This window comes from Eremothecium cymbalariae, chromosome 3 (assembly GCF_000235365.1).
Source record: "Eremothecium cymbalariae DBVPG#7215 chromosome 3, complete sequence".
NCBI classification, from domain to species: domain Eukaryota; kingdom Fungi; phylum Ascomycota; class Saccharomycetes; order Saccharomycetales; family Saccharomycetaceae; genus Eremothecium; species Eremothecium cymbalariae.
Genome location: NC_016451.1, coordinates 342,553 through 358,838, shown reverse-complemented (window position 1 = coordinate 358,838; position 16,286 = coordinate 342,553). Strand labels below are relative to the sequence as shown.

At 40.1% G+C, this 16,286-nt stretch overlaps 7 protein-coding genes and 1 further gene across 7 annotated transcripts; 4 read left to right on the top strand and 4 right to left on the bottom strand.

Annotated features, from left to right (window-relative positions):
• Positions 1-400: 400 nt before the first annotated feature.
• SSD1 (mRNA-binding translational repressor SSD1) lies at positions 401-4,126 on the top strand (the record flags this gene model as incomplete). The annotated part of the gene is made up of 1 exon (XM_003645454.1): positions 401-4,126. The coding sequence occupies one exon, from the start codon at positions 401-403 to the stop codon at positions 4,124-4,126; it is 3,726 nt and encodes a 1,241-aa protein (XP_003645502.1).
• Positions 4,127-4,518: 392 nt separating this feature from the next.
• On the bottom strand, positions 4,519-6,210 carry Ecym_3185 (alpha-keto acid decarboxylase family protein; the record flags this gene model as incomplete). The annotated part of the gene is made up of 1 exon (XM_003645453.1): positions 4,519-6,210. The coding sequence occupies one exon, from the start codon at positions 6,208-6,210 to the stop codon at positions 4,519-4,521; it is 1,692 nt and encodes a 563-aa protein (XP_003645501.1).
• Positions 6,211-6,878: 668 nt separating this feature from the next.
• RRF1 (Rrf1p) lies at positions 6,879-7,571 on the top strand (the record flags this gene model as incomplete). The annotated part of the gene is made up of 1 exon (XM_003645452.1): positions 6,879-7,571. The coding sequence occupies one exon, from the start codon at positions 6,879-6,881 to the stop codon at positions 7,569-7,571; it is 693 nt and encodes a 230-aa protein (XP_003645500.1).
• A 44-nt stretch (positions 7,572-7,615) lies between these two features.
• On the bottom strand, positions 7,616-9,523 carry MSC7 (meiotic recombination directing protein; the record flags this gene model as incomplete). The annotated part of the gene is made up of 1 exon (XM_003645451.1): positions 7,616-9,523. One exon carries the CDS (start codon positions 9,521-9,523, stop codon positions 7,616-7,618), a length of 1,908 nt encoding a protein of 635 aa, XP_003645499.1.
• Positions 9,524-9,884: 361 nt separating this feature from the next.
• On the bottom strand, positions 9,885-10,298 carry VMA10 (H(+)-transporting V1 sector ATPase subunit G; the record flags this gene model as incomplete). Its single annotated transcript, XM_003645450.1, has 2 exons — positions 9,885-10,229; positions 10,296-10,298. The coding sequence occupies 2 exons, from the start codon at positions 10,296-10,298 to the stop codon at positions 9,885-9,887; spliced, it is 348 nt and encodes a 115-aa protein (XP_003645498.1).
• Positions 10,299-10,755: 457 nt separating this feature from the next.
• On the top strand, positions 10,756-11,855 carry Ecym_3181 (the record flags this gene model as incomplete).
• A 189-nt stretch (positions 11,856-12,044) lies between these two features.
• Ecym_3180 (acyl-CoA desaturase) lies at positions 12,045-13,910 on the bottom strand (the record flags this gene model as incomplete). Its single annotated transcript, XM_003645449.1, has 1 exon — positions 12,045-13,910. The coding sequence occupies one exon, from the start codon at positions 13,908-13,910 to the stop codon at positions 12,045-12,047; it is 1,866 nt and encodes a 621-aa protein (XP_003645497.1).
• A 534-nt stretch (positions 13,911-14,444) lies between these two features.
• On the top strand, positions 14,445-16,226 carry SRP101 (Signal recognition particle receptor subunit alpha; the record flags this gene model as incomplete). Its single annotated transcript, XM_003645448.1, has 1 exon — positions 14,445-16,226. The coding sequence occupies one exon, from the start codon at positions 14,445-14,447 to the stop codon at positions 16,224-16,226; it is 1,782 nt and encodes a 593-aa protein (XP_003645496.1).
• Between the last annotated feature and the right edge of the window lie 60 nt (positions 16,227-16,286).

Sequence of the window (16,286 nt, the reverse complement as noted above, 5' to 3'; positions counted from 1 at the left end):
CAGGACTTTAAGTCGTTGCCAAGCTAGCAACTATCCTGGTCTAAATCTGCTTCAAGCCCTTCTTTGTCCAGTCGTTTTTCTTTTCCACGCTTTGATTTACCGACAGCTTTTTTTTTCTGCCCAACATCAAGTTTGCTTTCAATCTGTATTGGATAATTTTAACGCAATAGAAAGAGGTAAAAAGGCATCAGGATTCAAGTATCAGAGGGTATTCAAAGCGCATTACATTCATCGTGGTATCGGGTAATCGATTGCTTGACAAAGTCTAGTATCATTCTTTTCGTTTTTCTTCGTTGTCACGGTTTTTTGGCAAGAGGTTGCAGGAAGATTGCAATTTTTCACTTTTATTGTATATATTATAGTCCGATCCAGCTATACTAGTTCTGTTCCATTCACCATGATGGGTAATATTGGGAATCAACGACAGGAGGATCTTGCGGCTAATAAATTTGTTGCCACTACAAGTGGGAGGAACAATCCTAAACAGATTCATATTGCGCATAGAAAATCGCCATCTGAGTTGACGAATCTTATGATCGAACAGTTTACTTTACAAAGACAGTTGGAAATTGTTCAAGTGCAGCAGCAGCAACTTTTAGCTCACCAGCAACAACTTGCTCAGCAAGCAGGTCATTATCTAGCGCCTGGAATGGGCGGTGGGGCAGCAGGTTCGCCTGCAGGGGCTGGCTCCATGTCGTTCCTTCCTCAACCGCCGCAGCCGCAGTATAATACCAATCCAGGCGCGAATGGGAACAAGAATAGATCGCATTCTCGTAATAACTCTGGGTACTACAATAACAACGATTTCCCGAACCCTGCCTCACATAGGAGAACTGGCTCTCAATCCAGTGTTTATGGGCATGCTAGGAGGCATTCTTTAGGTTTAAATGAAGCGAAGAAGGCTGCAGCTGAAGAGCAGGCCAAGAGAGCAGGTAATGGATCGAGTAATGTTTCTATTAAGATCGATGTTGCTGCCGACATATCCACGTCCGATTCTAGTACAGCTACCGCAGTTCCCACCTCGTCTGAAAATATATCCACCTTCAAGTTCCCGTCCACCCCTCTAGAAAATCCCAAGGGCCATTCTCGTGCCACCTCAAACATATCTCCCAACAAGGCTTTTCAGTTCCCACCTAGACCCTTCAACAAAGAGAATCAAGACGAATTTACTGCAGTTCATAACTCTCATCGTCGTACAAATTCGAGGGGACAAGATCCGCCTGGGATTAATTCTAACTGGAGAGCACAACAAGGTTTACAGCAACAGTCCCAATCATCCTCTTTTCACAAACAGTCTTATTCCAACCAGGGGTTTGCTACATTGGAACCACCCCCTGTTTTTCAACCCGGTCATAGATCTCGTGGATCTAATGCATCTACTCATAGTTTTTCTTCAACTGCAGGAGGTAACAATTCTAACGGACGCAAGTCGTTGTTTGCTCCCTATTTACCCCAAGCAAATATCCCCCAGTTGGTTGAGGAAGGTAGGCTAGTGGCGGGTGTGCTGCGTGTCAATAAGAAGAATAGATCTGATGCTTGGGTCTCCACTGATGGCGTGTTGGACGCTGATATTTTTATATGTGGATCCAAGGACCGTAACAGAGCTCTTGAAGGTGATTTAGTCGCCGTTGAACTACTTATGGTCGATGATGTTTGGGAGTCTAAGAAGGAAAAAGAGGAGAAGAAGAGAAGAAAGGATGCTTCTATTCAACAAGATTTGATACCTTTAGACTCTAAGGACGATTACCACAACGATGCATCATCTAGTATCGTCACTGCAAGCGCCCCTTCTTCTAGTGTTTCTCAATCTACGAATACCTCGTCTGACAAGGGTGAAGATAACGCAATCGGAAACTTTTCTGGTGCTATAAAGAGAAGAGGTTCTTTAAAGCAGCGCCCAACTCAAAAGAAGAATGATGACGTTGAAGTTGAAGGACAATCTTTATTATTAGTCGAAGAGGAAGAAATAAATGATGAGTACAGACCTTTATATGCAGGTCACGTTGTAGCAGTTTTGGATCGTATTCCCGGTCAATTGTTCAGTGGTACTTTAGGTTTGTTAAGGCCTTCCCAACAAGCAAATAACTCTGACAAGCCTCATAAACCAAAGATTGTCTGGTTTAAGCCAACTGACAAGAAGGTTCCATTGATCGCTATACCAATAGAGCAGGCTCCGAAGGACTTTGTCGAGAACGCCGAAAGGTACACTGACAAGATGTTTGTTGCCTCTATCAAACGTTGGCCAATCACATCTTTACATCCTTTTGGTACTTTGGTATCACAGTTAGGCGAGTTGAATGACCCAACTGCTGAGATCGATGCTATTTTAAGAGACAACAACTTTTTATCCGATGAATATTTGGACCCACAAAATCGTACTAAAGAAAGAGATACCTTCAAGCCGGTTGAATTGTCTGCAACTGAAATTGGAAGCAGACCATTTTATGAAGGTGCTGTCGCCATATCAGAAAACGGGAACATTTCGGACTTGGCTTTGCATGTGAAGAAGCTATCTGATGGAAGAATAGAATTGGGTTGCCATGTTATTGATGTGACTGCACATATTGAAGAAGGTTCTTCGTTGGACAGAAGAGCTAGGAAGAGATCTTCTGCTGTGTTCATGCCGCAGAAAACCGTTTACTTGCTACCTCAAGCCATGAATGAATTTTTAACTTTTCAACCTGGTAAAAACTCTCCTACAATTTCGGTCATTTATACTTTGGATGCAAATAATTTTGGGGTCATATCATGTCGGATATGCGAAGGTTTAGTTCTACCTCATATGGTATCAACTTACGATGGATTGAATAAAGAACTCTTAAAGGCACCTGAAAAAAGAAGTAGTTTTATCAATGTGATCAACTCCATTGCCATCAAGTTCTATTGTGAAAGATTAAATTATGAGGATGATAATAATTCAATCACTTTGTCTTCTAAATTAGCTTTACTGGATACTTTAGACGATGAAAAAGTCAAGGTGGATCTCAATATGTTAAAAAAGACCCCTGCTGCTGCTGTTATTGGAGAAATTGAACGTAAAGTTAATAGTACTGTCGCCGAAAGGACCTACATCAAACTTGGTGCTTCCGCATTCTTGAGAAGGCAACCGTCACCGATTTCAACGAAGCTTCAGCTTTTCAAAAAAAAGGTTCAAAAATTTGGTTGCAACGTTGATGTTACTACTCCTGAGTCCCTATTAGGCTCTATTCTATCCATTAAAGATTATAGCACTCGCCTTGGTATCGAATTGTTATTGTTTAAAACTTTGAACCGTGCAAGATATTTTGTTGCTGGCAAAGTTGAACCCGATCAGTATGGCCATTTTTCATTAAACATGCACTTATATACCCACTTCACTGCTCCATTAAGGCGTTATGCTGATCATGTTGTTCATAGACAGCTGAAGTCAATCCTTCACGGCACTGATTACAAAGAAGATCTTGATTCCTTGAAGATCACGTCAGAATATTGCAACTTTAAGAAGGATTGTGCAAATCATGCTCAAGAGCAAGCCATTCATTTGTTGTTATGCAAGTCTATCAATGACATGGGTAATGCTACGGGCCAGCTGTTAATTATGGCTACTGTTTTGCAGGTGTATGAATCGTCATTCGATGTTTTTATCCCTGAATTAGGTATTGAAAAAAGAGTCCATGGTGACCAGTTACCATTAATAAAAGCTGAATATGACAGCAATAACAGAATATTAGATTTGTATTGGCAAAAGGGTGTTGATAGTGCTACCTTTGTTCCAGTGGATGAGAAGAATCCAAAATCGTACAGGAGTTCCATCAGAAACAAATTTAGTTCTACTAGCAAAGAAATTGCGTCCGTGCAGATCAACAATAAGGGTGAAGAAACGAGTCTTTACAGGGGTGACCTAATAGCTGAGTTCTCTAAATTGAAAATCGAACCACCTAATTTAGACATCCCATCTGTTGATCCTAGTGACAGTAATCCACTGGCCGCTTACTTGAAGGATGTTACTATTAGAAGAGAAGGTGAGAACTGTATACAAGAGATACGTGAATTAGAACAGGTTCCTATTTTATTAAGGGCTGAAATTGGCATGGCATTGCCTTGTTTGACCGTACGTGCATTGAACCCCTTTACCAGTAGAGAATAGTAGACTTGACTCTTCGCTGGTTGGTTCTCATTTACTTCTACCTACTTAGTACCTTTAACTAAACTTTCCATTTTTGTTTAATATCACTTTTATGTATGATAACAACCATTACATCGTATTTTAATACTTCTTATACTTGTACTAGTCGACCGCTACTGCTACGTCACTGTTATGTACGTCAGCACACAGGTAACATATGTGCGGGAGTATATTACCACATTGTTCCACGGCACTTTTACATTTAAGTTTAGCTTGTTTGATAAATAGAAAACTCATAATGAAACTTAAAACAGCAAAAAAAAGTTGAAGGCGTTGTTTAGGGTCAAATTTAAGGATCTTTGTAATATAGACGATCATTACAAGAGTGCTGAAAGCTGGATAAATCCTACTCCCTATCTTTTGGAGTTAATATCAGTAATCATCTTAGCCTGCTTAACTAAGGCATCTGTGGAATCTAGTCTTGGTAATATCAGTTCGATCAATCTAATCTTGGAGCTTTCGTTGAATTCTGGGTCTTGCGTTAGCTGACTCCATCCACCTACTGTAGATATCCTGACAGCTTCGTAATTCTTTGCACCAAAATCCGGTAACAGCTGCAAGTGGTTCCATGGCTGAATATCGTTATACTGAGCTTCAGGGCCGTGTATCAATCTTTCTATAGTATATCCGTCGTTATTCAATACAAACAAATAGGGCTTTAATCCCCACCTGATCATTGTTGATAATTCCTGTACAGCCAGCTGTAAAGATCCATCACCGATGAACAATATAACTCTCCGACTTGGATCAATTTCCTGTGTAGCAAGGCAAATGCCAAGACAGGCTCCCACAGTATATCCTATTGACCCCCACAGGAGTTGTGAAATACAGCGCGTGCCAGTCGGGAGTGTGACCTCGTTAATACCAAAAGCTGGGGTACCAGACTCTGCAATGACAATATCACCCTCTTTCAAGAACGTGCTAACCTCTTTCCACAACCACTGTTGTGCCAGTGGTGTTAAAGGATCTAGGGGCTTGTTTGGGCTTGGTTTAGAAGCGATTGGAACGGGTACGTAGTTTTGCACAACATCTCCTACTTTCTCAGCCAATTTCTGCAGCACAAACTTCATTTGGACACCATTGAAAGTGGCATTCTTGATCATAGTAAAAGTAGAATGGAATTCGACGATGTCTTTGGTACTGTAGGATTGAGAGAAGTTACCGGTGTTCATATCAGCTAGCAAAGACCCTATCGACAGGATCAAGTCAGCAGACTCAACAGCTTTCTTCACTTCTGGTTTAGATATGGAACCTGCATAGACACCACCATACCTTGGATGTTGTTCATTAACTGAACTTTTACCCATTGGGGTCACATAAGTTGGAAACTGGGTAATATCAATTAGCGTTTTGATCTCTTCCTTTATATCATATCTGGAAGCACAGGCATCAGAAAGAATAATTGGGTTTCGAGCATTCTGAATCAAATGCAAAACAGCATCAATCACTTCATTTTCTGCATCTTGGTCATTAAGCTCTGGCGACAGGTCAATTGGAGTCTCCAACAAAGACGCATCTATAGTAGCGGTAGCCATATTCGCTGGCACACCCAAGTAGACAGGTCCGTGTGTCATTATGCAAGTTTTAATACATCTATCGATTTCAGAGGCTGCTGTAGCATCATCTGAAAGGATGGCAGTTGTCTTGGTAATACGCTGATACATCCTATGGAAAGCTGTAAAATCACCATCACCCAAGGTATGGTGCAACAACAGCCGCTTAGCCTGAACCATGGTTGATGGTACACCCACTACGTGTAAAACACTAATGCACTCAGCATAAGAACCAGCTATACCGTTAATCGCGGATAATTCACCAACACCAAAAGTGGTTACCAAACACCCCATCCCGTTCACCCTGGCATAACCATCGGCGGCATAAGCTGCGTTTAGCTCATTCGCATTCCCAGCCCATCTCAACCCTGGCACCTCGTATAGCTTGTCCAACAACGACAAATTAAAGTCCCCAGGTAAACCAAAGATTGTTTTAACCCCTACTTGATTTAATCTTTCAAATAAATAACGACCTATAGAAATTTCCGACATCTTCTTATGAACAGCTTACTTTCTCTTAAAATAAAACAAATCCCACGGATACCTTCTATAGCCACCACAAAATGATTCATATCCACTCCAATCGATACAAGCGTTATAGAACCTACCTTTATATATAATCAATTAATAATTTTAACCGTGAAATATTGTATGCCATGCTTGTAACCTCTACAGGTGCATGAGGACTCCATTATACAATACCCACTCAAAATACAATGTATATTCTAGATTTACCTATTTCGTATATGTAAAACAAAGCATATTGGAGCAAAAAGGTTCTAACTTGTCTACGGCTTACCAACTCCTCCAACAATCCCACTCGCTGACACGGCACTGCCCGCCATAAATAAAACCGCTCAACAAGATGCCCTTTACACTTTAACCTCGAGCAATAGACTAGAAAATAGCAAAATCACTTAATAACAACTCTGAAATGAAGATTTAACCGTTATTTATCTCACTGGTATCTTGTCAGCTTATTGCAGCTTGCCCTCTTAATGCGTCTAAAACGATGGCGTTGAAATTTAACGGGTATGTTGAAAATCGGATCAAAACAGGAATTGTCTAATAATTTACATTCATAGTACTTAACTAATATGCTTCCCGCTTATAACAGCTAAAGTAGATAACTAGAAAGGATTGAAGAGCCAATTATGATAATGTTAAAATCTTTCACGTTAGTTGGCAAATCAGTACGGTCACTTTCCGGGGCCAAGATTCTGTTGGCTAGAAGAAGTGGTAATGGTACAAGTGCCAAATCGGGAGCTGAAGCTGAACCAATTGAAGCAGTCGACGTACAGTCTTATTTAAAAGAGGCTGAGCAGAAGTTCAAGGCAAGTTTAGAGGTATGCAAAAAGAAACTAGGGGATAAGAAGTTGGGAGTGGCAAATGGTAATATCTTCAATCATTTAACCGTTGGTACGGAGAAAATGAAATTTACAGACTTGGCAGCCACATCTCTAAAGGGAAGGAACTCATTAACAGTTACTGTTTTTGATCCTAAATACACTAAGAAGGTTATCAGTGCTATTCTCGCATCAGGGCTCAACTTAAATCCCGAGAGGATTGCGAATAATGAGCAGCAGTTAAAAATCCCTCTGCCACCAGTGACTACTGAGGTGCGTCAACAGTTGTGTAAGGATTTGAAAAAGGTTTTTGAAGAGTATAAGGGCTCTTCTAATGTCCATTCTTTAAGCCATATACGAGGTGAGGTACTAAGAGACTTGAAGGCATTGCAGAAGAAGAATGATTCAGTCAAAAAGGTGATTCAAGATGTGGAGAAGCTGCATAAGACATATGTGCTTAAGTTACAGGAACAGCTGAAACAAGCTGAGAAAAAAATCATGAACTGATTACCTTATGCACGAAATATCTGAGTACTGTTCTATATATAATGTCAATTACCCTGCTTGGCTAATGTAAATATAGATTTGATTCTTTGCCACGTAGATCTGGTATAAGCTCCGGTGATGAAGCTCTCAACGAATTTCCAAGCACTACTGGTACTCTTAATTGGATAGTCTAATGGGGCTGGGATCTTCGTGGAGATCATAGGTAAAGTGTCGAAACAGACACTTTTTGCGTTGCACAGACCTCGCAGCCCTTCCTCACCTCCAAACCTACCGTAACCTGATCCTCCAACACCCCCGAAGGGCAGCTGGCACACATAAAAGGTAGCAAAATCGTTGATTGCAACGTTGCCTGTGTGCAGCTTGTCTGCAACGTAATTACACTCACCGTAGTCCTCGCCAAATACGGAACCGCCTAAACCAAATGGAGCGCTGTTAGCTAAGCGGATACAATCTTCTGTGTCTCGTGCCTTCATAACCGACATTATGGGGCCAAAAACCTCTTTTTGAGCTATTTCCATATCAGGTGTAACGTCAACAAGTAGTGTAGGTTGGAAATAGTTCCCCTGTGGGTAGTTTGGATGATTAAACTTCGAACCACCATGCAAGAGCCTTCCGCCTTTACTAACCGCATCCTGGACCAAAGCTTCAAGTTCTTCGAATCTGTTATTGTTGATCATCGCGCCCATATCAATATCCTCCAGGTTGTCTATGTCTGCGCCCAGTCTCAAAGTAGCAATGCGGGTTTCCAGTATTTTGACCATCTTGTCATAATTTTGATCTGATATAATAACTCTCTCAATACCAATGCAGTTCTGACCAGCTGATTGGAACGTTCCCCGCATAATAATCGAGGATAAAGATTCAAGATTAGTAGCTGAGTCCAACACAATAAATGCATCCTTCCCTCCCAGTTCAACAACAACAGGGGTCAAACTTTTAGCAGCATTGGCTAGTACATGAAGTGCGACTGGTCTGCTTCCAATGAAGGTCAGATGCCTTAGACCTGGATGTGCTGAAAAATAATTTGCAGTGTCGTCTTCGGAACTAGGTGGAAAACAGTAACATAACTGTACCAAGTTTGGATCGTGACCACATACACTGAGGGCTTCCTTTACAATGGAGATAAAAAATTCGCTGGACCAAACAACTTGTTCTGAGCACTTAACGACTATACCATTACCTGCAAAAATTGCTGCAATGATTGGACCCAGTAAATTGTGGAAAGAATAATTCCAGGACACAATAGCACCCACGACACCTAAGGGCTCATAACGAACTTCCGCACCCTTGTATAACTTCATGAAGAAGTTCGTGGGTCCCGGACGCCTAGAAGGTTTCAAGATATTTTCACCATGCGTCACAGTCCATTTCAACTTCTCCAACGTTACCAAAATTTCTCCCATGGAAGCATCCAACATAGTCTTACCTGAATCACGGCACGCTACGCGAGTCAGAGATTCCTGGTTTGCCAAGATGTATTCATGCAACGTCAACAAGACCTGGATACGTTGCTCAAACGATGTATGGCACCAACTTTCCTGCCCGTCTGCAGCCTTCTTGATAACTTCATCTATATCGTTCTTGTCCATTGACTTATACGTTCCCAGAAATTGGCCGGTGGCTGGACAATAACATTGTATAAAGTTACGTTGCTGAGGATCACTAAGAGATGGATTGGATAATCTTTTACCTTTCCAATGCTTCTGAGCTTGTTCTGGGATCGGCATTTGAAACTTTACGGGATGCAACGTATTGTTCCATCCAAATTTGTAAACGACATATAGAGTAGCCAAAGCCATCAGTACAGTTGTAGTACCAAACCCGAGCACCTTCTGCGTGTAATTCAAATTCTGCTCGGGAATTATGTAGTGCTGGAACAAATCAGAAAGGTAATCTTGCACAGTGGCATTGAGTTGCATTAACATTGAGGAATTCAAATAGATCTGTGACATTACTGCATTACAATAGAAGACCCAACCAGCACTGTGTTACCTCTGTTATTCGGAAAATATTCTTGCTTATATGCACAGATAACAGTTTGAATATGGAATCACAGGATATGCATGTGTATGGCATTCTTAAAAGTGTTAAAAACCCTTCTAATTTTTTTTGTTGTGAAGACATAACATGCGTGCTTATATTTCACCAAGTTTCAAAGAGCACAGTACTTTCTACCTGGATCAAAATCATAGGAAGATGGTTTTTGAGTAATATATATATATATGTATATATATAAAGATACATACAAGTCACCGCTGAACTTACTATCTGGGAAAAAGTGTATATATTAGATAACCGTCTCCACCTTTATGCCTACGACGATGCATTGATGTGTACCTCATGCTGCGGTTTCGTTACCGCTGTAATGAGTGTAGACACAATTGCATCTTTCTTCTGTGAAGATAAGCGTTTGATTTGCTCTAGCTCTGTTTGAACCTTTCTTTCAGCCTCTTTTTCTAGGTTTTCTGCCCAACCAACATTAGCAGCCTCGTGATCTCTCAATTCCTGATCCATTTGAGCCTTATATTCATTTATTTCCTTCGAAGCATCTAGCTTTGCTTGTTTCAGTTTCTCCTGTCTATACCGTCTGGCCTTTGCAACGATTTCATGGGCCTCTTTCTCAGCCTTTAACAACGTTGCGATACCATTCGACTGTGACTAAACAAATATAAAATGTTAGTATCTGCCTAGAAGTGCCAAAATTGATCACAATCATACACATACCATAATAGAGTTATTAGTGGATTCCAGAAGCGTTTCGCCAAGATGTCCTAGGCGAATTATATCTCTTATTCTTGTCTTCTAATCGGGGTTGCTGTAGGCTTCTGGTGAGAAGCTACAGCTACATAGGGGGGTTAATATGAGAACCTTATCAAATGTCACTCCTTACGATGAATATACATACAACATTTGACCTCAATACATAAGCGATAGACTAGGTCCACTATAGAGCTTGCAGACGCTCTTAAACTGTGGATGAAGGTCAATTGAGCCGTGTTTGTAATATAAATAGTGGTTTCATTTGATTTGGGCTGAATGTGATTGATTCACACAATGCCCGCATTACTTTTCATCCTCGAGAAAAGTTAATAGCATCTCTTTCCGCTAATTCTATTTCAGCGATGAGCAACGGTTTTGTATTAATAAAGTAGTCAAGCTAGTGTTATTAGATCTTCATCATATGATGAATGTGGAAGGAACAAGCTTGGTATGCGATATTTGCAAAGGTGGGCAATTAAAATACAAATGTCCTAAGTGCTTGATGAGGACTTGCTCATTAGCATGCTCACAGCAGCATAAGCAACAAGAAAACTGCTCTGGGATTGCACATGAACCTACTCAGTACATTCCTAGTGATAATCTGAAGAATGCTAATACAGCTGATCAAATGAACCCATTAATACAGCGTGATTATAACTTTTTAATTAATATGGATAGAAAGCTGCAGGTACTAAAAACGGATGGAGTGAACAAAATAAAAAGATTGTATATCCATATAGTCAGCATTATAATGGGAACGGGCGTGTTAGTAAACCCTCTAGGGTATTTAGAAGAGGAGTGAAGTGTTTGCTTCTACCCAAGGGCATGCAGAGGGCAACACGGAACAAAAGTAAATGGGACAACTCGCTTGACACCTTTGTTTGGACTATTGAATGGGTTATAGTAAAGCCAGACAACAGTGGGGAGATTTGGAGTCATATCTCACATAGAAATAAAGAGAGTACTGCATTGACAGGCTGTATAGGAAAATCTGTTTTTGAGAAATGTGCGGAATGGTTTCAACTGTCAGACCAGAAGGATGATATGGTGAAGGAAAATAGATCAAAATTACTTGTGGATAGTCAATTGAAATTCTATGCTAGGACTTATCGTCAAGAAATGGATGTTTTTATGGATTTTAAAGAAGTTGTCGAATTGGCATCTGAACATTGTATTGGCGAGCTCTTTAGAGACAAGACAGTGATCGAGTTCCCTACTATTTACATTACTAAGAACTTGGATATGCTGAAGAGTGTAGGGTTGATTGTAGCAGGTACATCTTCTAAAGTAGAGAATGAATCTTCGAGTGAAGAAAGTTCTAGTGATAGTTCAAGCGATGATAGTGATGAGCTCTCGTCATCCTCACTATCATCATCTTCTGATGATGCTCCGGATGAAGATTCTATAAAAACTGGTACTCTGCCCGTAGGGGATCATCACGGCCCAAAAGTTGCAAAATCATCAGCACAGCAAAGCGATGATGGTTATACCCCAGGAATTTCCTTGGATTTCCTTTTGGATTGAATTTATTGGGCATTTGTAAATACATAACTGAGATATAGTTGTCTTTAAATAACGATGTTGTTGCAGTAAAACATAGTAGATTTAATGAAAAAACAACTTTATGAGCGCTACTTGCATAGTTACTGATGGAGCCACACGTGTGTAAATATGTATGGAAGAGAAAGTGGAGATGATAAAAGGGCCAGACTATCATGCAGCGCCTGCCGCATAATGGTTTATTCTTGTATAAGTAGCCTGATTGCTGCTTCGAACGATTTTCTGACCCTTGGAATCATTTAGCAAATGCCTCTCCCATGAAGTTCTTTGAATACTACTTCCATCCTTGCTCAACTTGGCGATCCGCATAGTTGCTAATAAATTTCGTGCTGCAGTTGAATGAGCATATACTGCACCATTGAATGCAGGAGTTGCATCTTTACCAATTGCACAGACAACCAACGCTACTCCTCCAGGATGATCATGTATAAAAGGTGTTACATCGTGAACTATGTCTTCAATAACAACCAATGCCCTTCGATCCTGTTTGTATAACTTTTGTGCCAACTCACTAAATTGCTCAGGACTCATTACCGGAAGGCTGTCAAATGAGATCCCCCACAGTAGTTTAGATCTTTCTTCGTCCAAAATCTTCTGATGTTGTTGGACTATCGATTTTTTCATCTGTTCGTTTAGCACAGTGTGCAGATTACGTGCCCAACCAAAATATGCCAAAAGTTGTATAGCCCACTTAGCTGGATCAAAGCCATACCATGCTGCACCATTACGATAGTCTCCTGGGAATGCATGATGAAAATTGTGATTAGATTCACCGAAGGTAAGTATTTGTGCTAAAAATCCTAATGGTAAATTAACTGCTGATCTAGAACAATCAAATGGTTGAGATGCAAAAGGGAATCGTTTCAAGTGGCACAATGAACCTATTAGTAACCATTGCTGTTGAACGACAGACATGCGGAATAAACCCAAATAAAAAATGCAACTGAAGTAAGACAAGTTGCATATCAGTTTCGCAAAAAGAGAAGGTATTAATATATTAGTTAATATCCATAACTGATAGTAGTTGCGTTCTTGCCATTTTAATAAAGGATAACTTGCAGAAACGACAATTTCTGTAGCATTTTGTTCTTTGTTATAAGAGGCACGAGATGTAGATTCCAATGTGTTAAGACAATCTTTGATTGATCTTGCAGATTTCCTATTTCCCCTAAATAACTTATGTCCCCACTGTGCAAACCACCACCCATATAATGATAGGCAATTTGGATCTCTTTCTGTATCCAAATAGCGGTGATGCGCAAGATGTTGACTGCTAAATTGAAGAATAGAACCTAAGCCACATGATGCACCTAGAATAGCCATCACAAATTGAACGGCAATATGACATTGGTAGGATTGATGAGTGAAAAATCGGTGATATCCAGCATGAAGACTTAATTGCGTTAACATATAATACCCTGCCCATACTTTTACAAGTGTCCAATTCCACTCGGGAGGAGCAAACAATATACGAAGCAGAGAAAATATTGGTAAGATGATAGAAAATGTAGTAGTTTCTAAATCCACCTTTTTTAACAAATGAATAATCTGAGGTTCTCTGTTTTTCTTCGATAGTCTCTGATGTCCCCGGATAGCTGTGGGAGAACCAAGTATTTGCGACTTGTTCCTTTTACTAGATAAATTATCAGTGGTTGAAACCAACTTTGGTATGTCTTTCGTTGAATCAACAGCAACTTTAGATTGTAGATGAGGATTGGCCTTTAACAACGATCCATAGTCAAATTCCGGTATGCCAAGGTCCGAGACAAAAGAATCGTCATTAATACCAGACTGAACATCTGAGTGCTGTTCCCAATTCGATAGTACATCAGCATCTTGGTCAGGATTTGAATTCAAATCACTTTCAACAACCTCCAATGTCTCTTCAGCATTACTATCTTGTTTCGAGGTTCCCTCGCTAGCCAGTTCATTTGCTTCTGCATTATCTCGATTTGCTAAATGGGGGTTATCCCTTAAAATGTTTGTAAAGTCAATCTCCGGAATGCTATCATTGATCATCTTGCTTGTGGTCCATCTAAAATGTATATAACGTATCCCCAGCTATTTTTTGGCCTTGGTATGAAATATATAGCTGGATTTCGAGTTCTTTCGCATAAACGCCACTTATACGTCCCTGTATTCCTGTTTAATTCTAGTAGCTGCTGCCTAGAGACGTCTTATATCGACCTTACAATTAACACAAGCGGACAGGATTCAAAGAGAACTCAAGATTAATTTTAGATTTAAAAGATATGCTATGAGTTACATAAAACTTCACCTAACATAAAAGTCGACTTCAATTTCCGTAAAAAATGCATCACGTGAATAGAACATGAAGAGGTAATGCTAAAGCTACCAACCAGACAGTATTTATATTACTTTAAGGATTACTCAAATGGTACCAATCACCCGTGAACCGTATAGCTTTCCAACAGTAGGGTCTCTTCGCCTTTTCAATTAAGAAATGTTGAAAGACTTTCGAAAAAATGCATTTTATAACTTTGGAGTCTTAGATCAGTGAATGTAAAAACCAGATATTTCAGTTGGTTAACGATGATCGATCAGTTGGCGATATTCACTGTTCAGGGCCAGTTGCTCTGTAAGTACAATGCACTTGGTAAGAAGTTTTCTGAACAGCAATTCAATAAATTCATTCATACACTAATTGCACAATCGATAGCGACATCTAATTCGAAATTTCCAACGCTATCCGTTGACTCGCATACATTTATGTTTCATGAAACTAAGCAACCTTTTTTGTACTATGTTGTTTCCTATTCTTCATCAGAGTCTTTGGAGTTGAATCAAGAAGCAGAACAGGTGCTAAATATTGCTATTAAACTCTGGGATTCTCTTGGTCTGAACGATGCTATTAGGAAGAATCAAGATCACGCTAAGAGCAAAAAGAATAGACATAATTACACATGGTTATTGGAAGGTGCGGAGGATAAGCTTCTGCAGTTCGAGCAGTTTTTTACAGTTAAGTATGAATCCTTAAAGGTTACTAGTAATGTATCGAGGCCTCCCAATTCTCTGGCTGAGAAACAGCAGCAGCAACAGCCAAAGAAGAAAGCAGCAGCCAAGAAGAATCAGTCATCCGTGAAGTCTAGAAAATGGGGTGCTAATGGGATGATTGACGACGATGCTATGGCTGAATCATCAGCACTAGACTTTTCTCCGGCTTCAATGAGCAATACCGCTTCCGATTTAGCAGCAGTTGATACAGAAGGGTTTGGCACTCGGACCAAGACCGGTGAATTCTTGATTAAGCAAATTGACGACTTGTTAGTTCAGTCCAAGAATGATCAGATGGAGAATCAACAAAAGAAATCACAAGGCAGGGCGTTTGACTTCCTGCAGAAGCACTGGTTAGGCAATAAAACGATTACTGAAAGCGATCTCTCTCTTATTTTAGACAAGCTCAAGAAACAACTGATAGCAAAGAATGTTACACCTACAGTCGCTGACTATCTTGCTGCACAAGTTTCTCAAAATCTTGTTGGTTCAAAAACAGCTAACTGGACTAGTGTGGAGAACACTGCAAGGGAGTCATTAGGAACATCCCTGACAAATCTACTAACTCCAAGTGTATCGGTTGATCTACTCCATGAAATCCAAAGGAAAGCTGAAGATCGCGATAAAGATGGGAACAAGAACCCATATGTTTTTTCTATTGTTGGTGTCAATGGTGTTGGAAAATCTACTAATCTCTCTAAATTAGCTTTTTGGCTCTTACAGAACCACTTAAAGGTCTTAATTGTTGCGTGCGATACCTTCAGATCTGGAGCAGTTGAACAGTTACGCGTTCATGTGGAAAATTTAGCGCAGCTAATTGATGAAGACCACGTACGTGGTTCGAAGAATGAACGTGGTAAAACAGGAAACGATTTTATAGAACTTTTTGAAGCTGGTTATGGTGGATCTGATTTGGTTACAAAGACAGCTAAAAAAGCTATCAAGTATGCCCGTGAGCAAGCTTTTGATGTTGTCCTGATGGATACTGCTGGTAGAAGACATAATGATGCAACTCTGATGTCGCCGCTGAAATCCTTTGCAGAACAAGCCAAACCTGACAAGATTATAATGGTTGGAGAAGCATTGGTTGGAACAGACTCTGTTCAGCAGGCCCGTAGTTTTAACCAAGTCTTCGGCAAAGGAACAACTTTGGATTTTTTTATTATTTCCAAATGTGATACTGTGGGAGATATGTTAGGAACTATGGTAAATATGGTGTATGCAACTGGTATACCAATTTTATTTGTTGGTGTTGGACAAACTTACACAGATTTGAGGACCTTAAGTGTTCCATGGGCTGTTGAAACTTTGCTATCGTGATACATAAGTTTACTAATAATGCATATATATCTATATGTTGATTTTTGTTTGACTAATTTT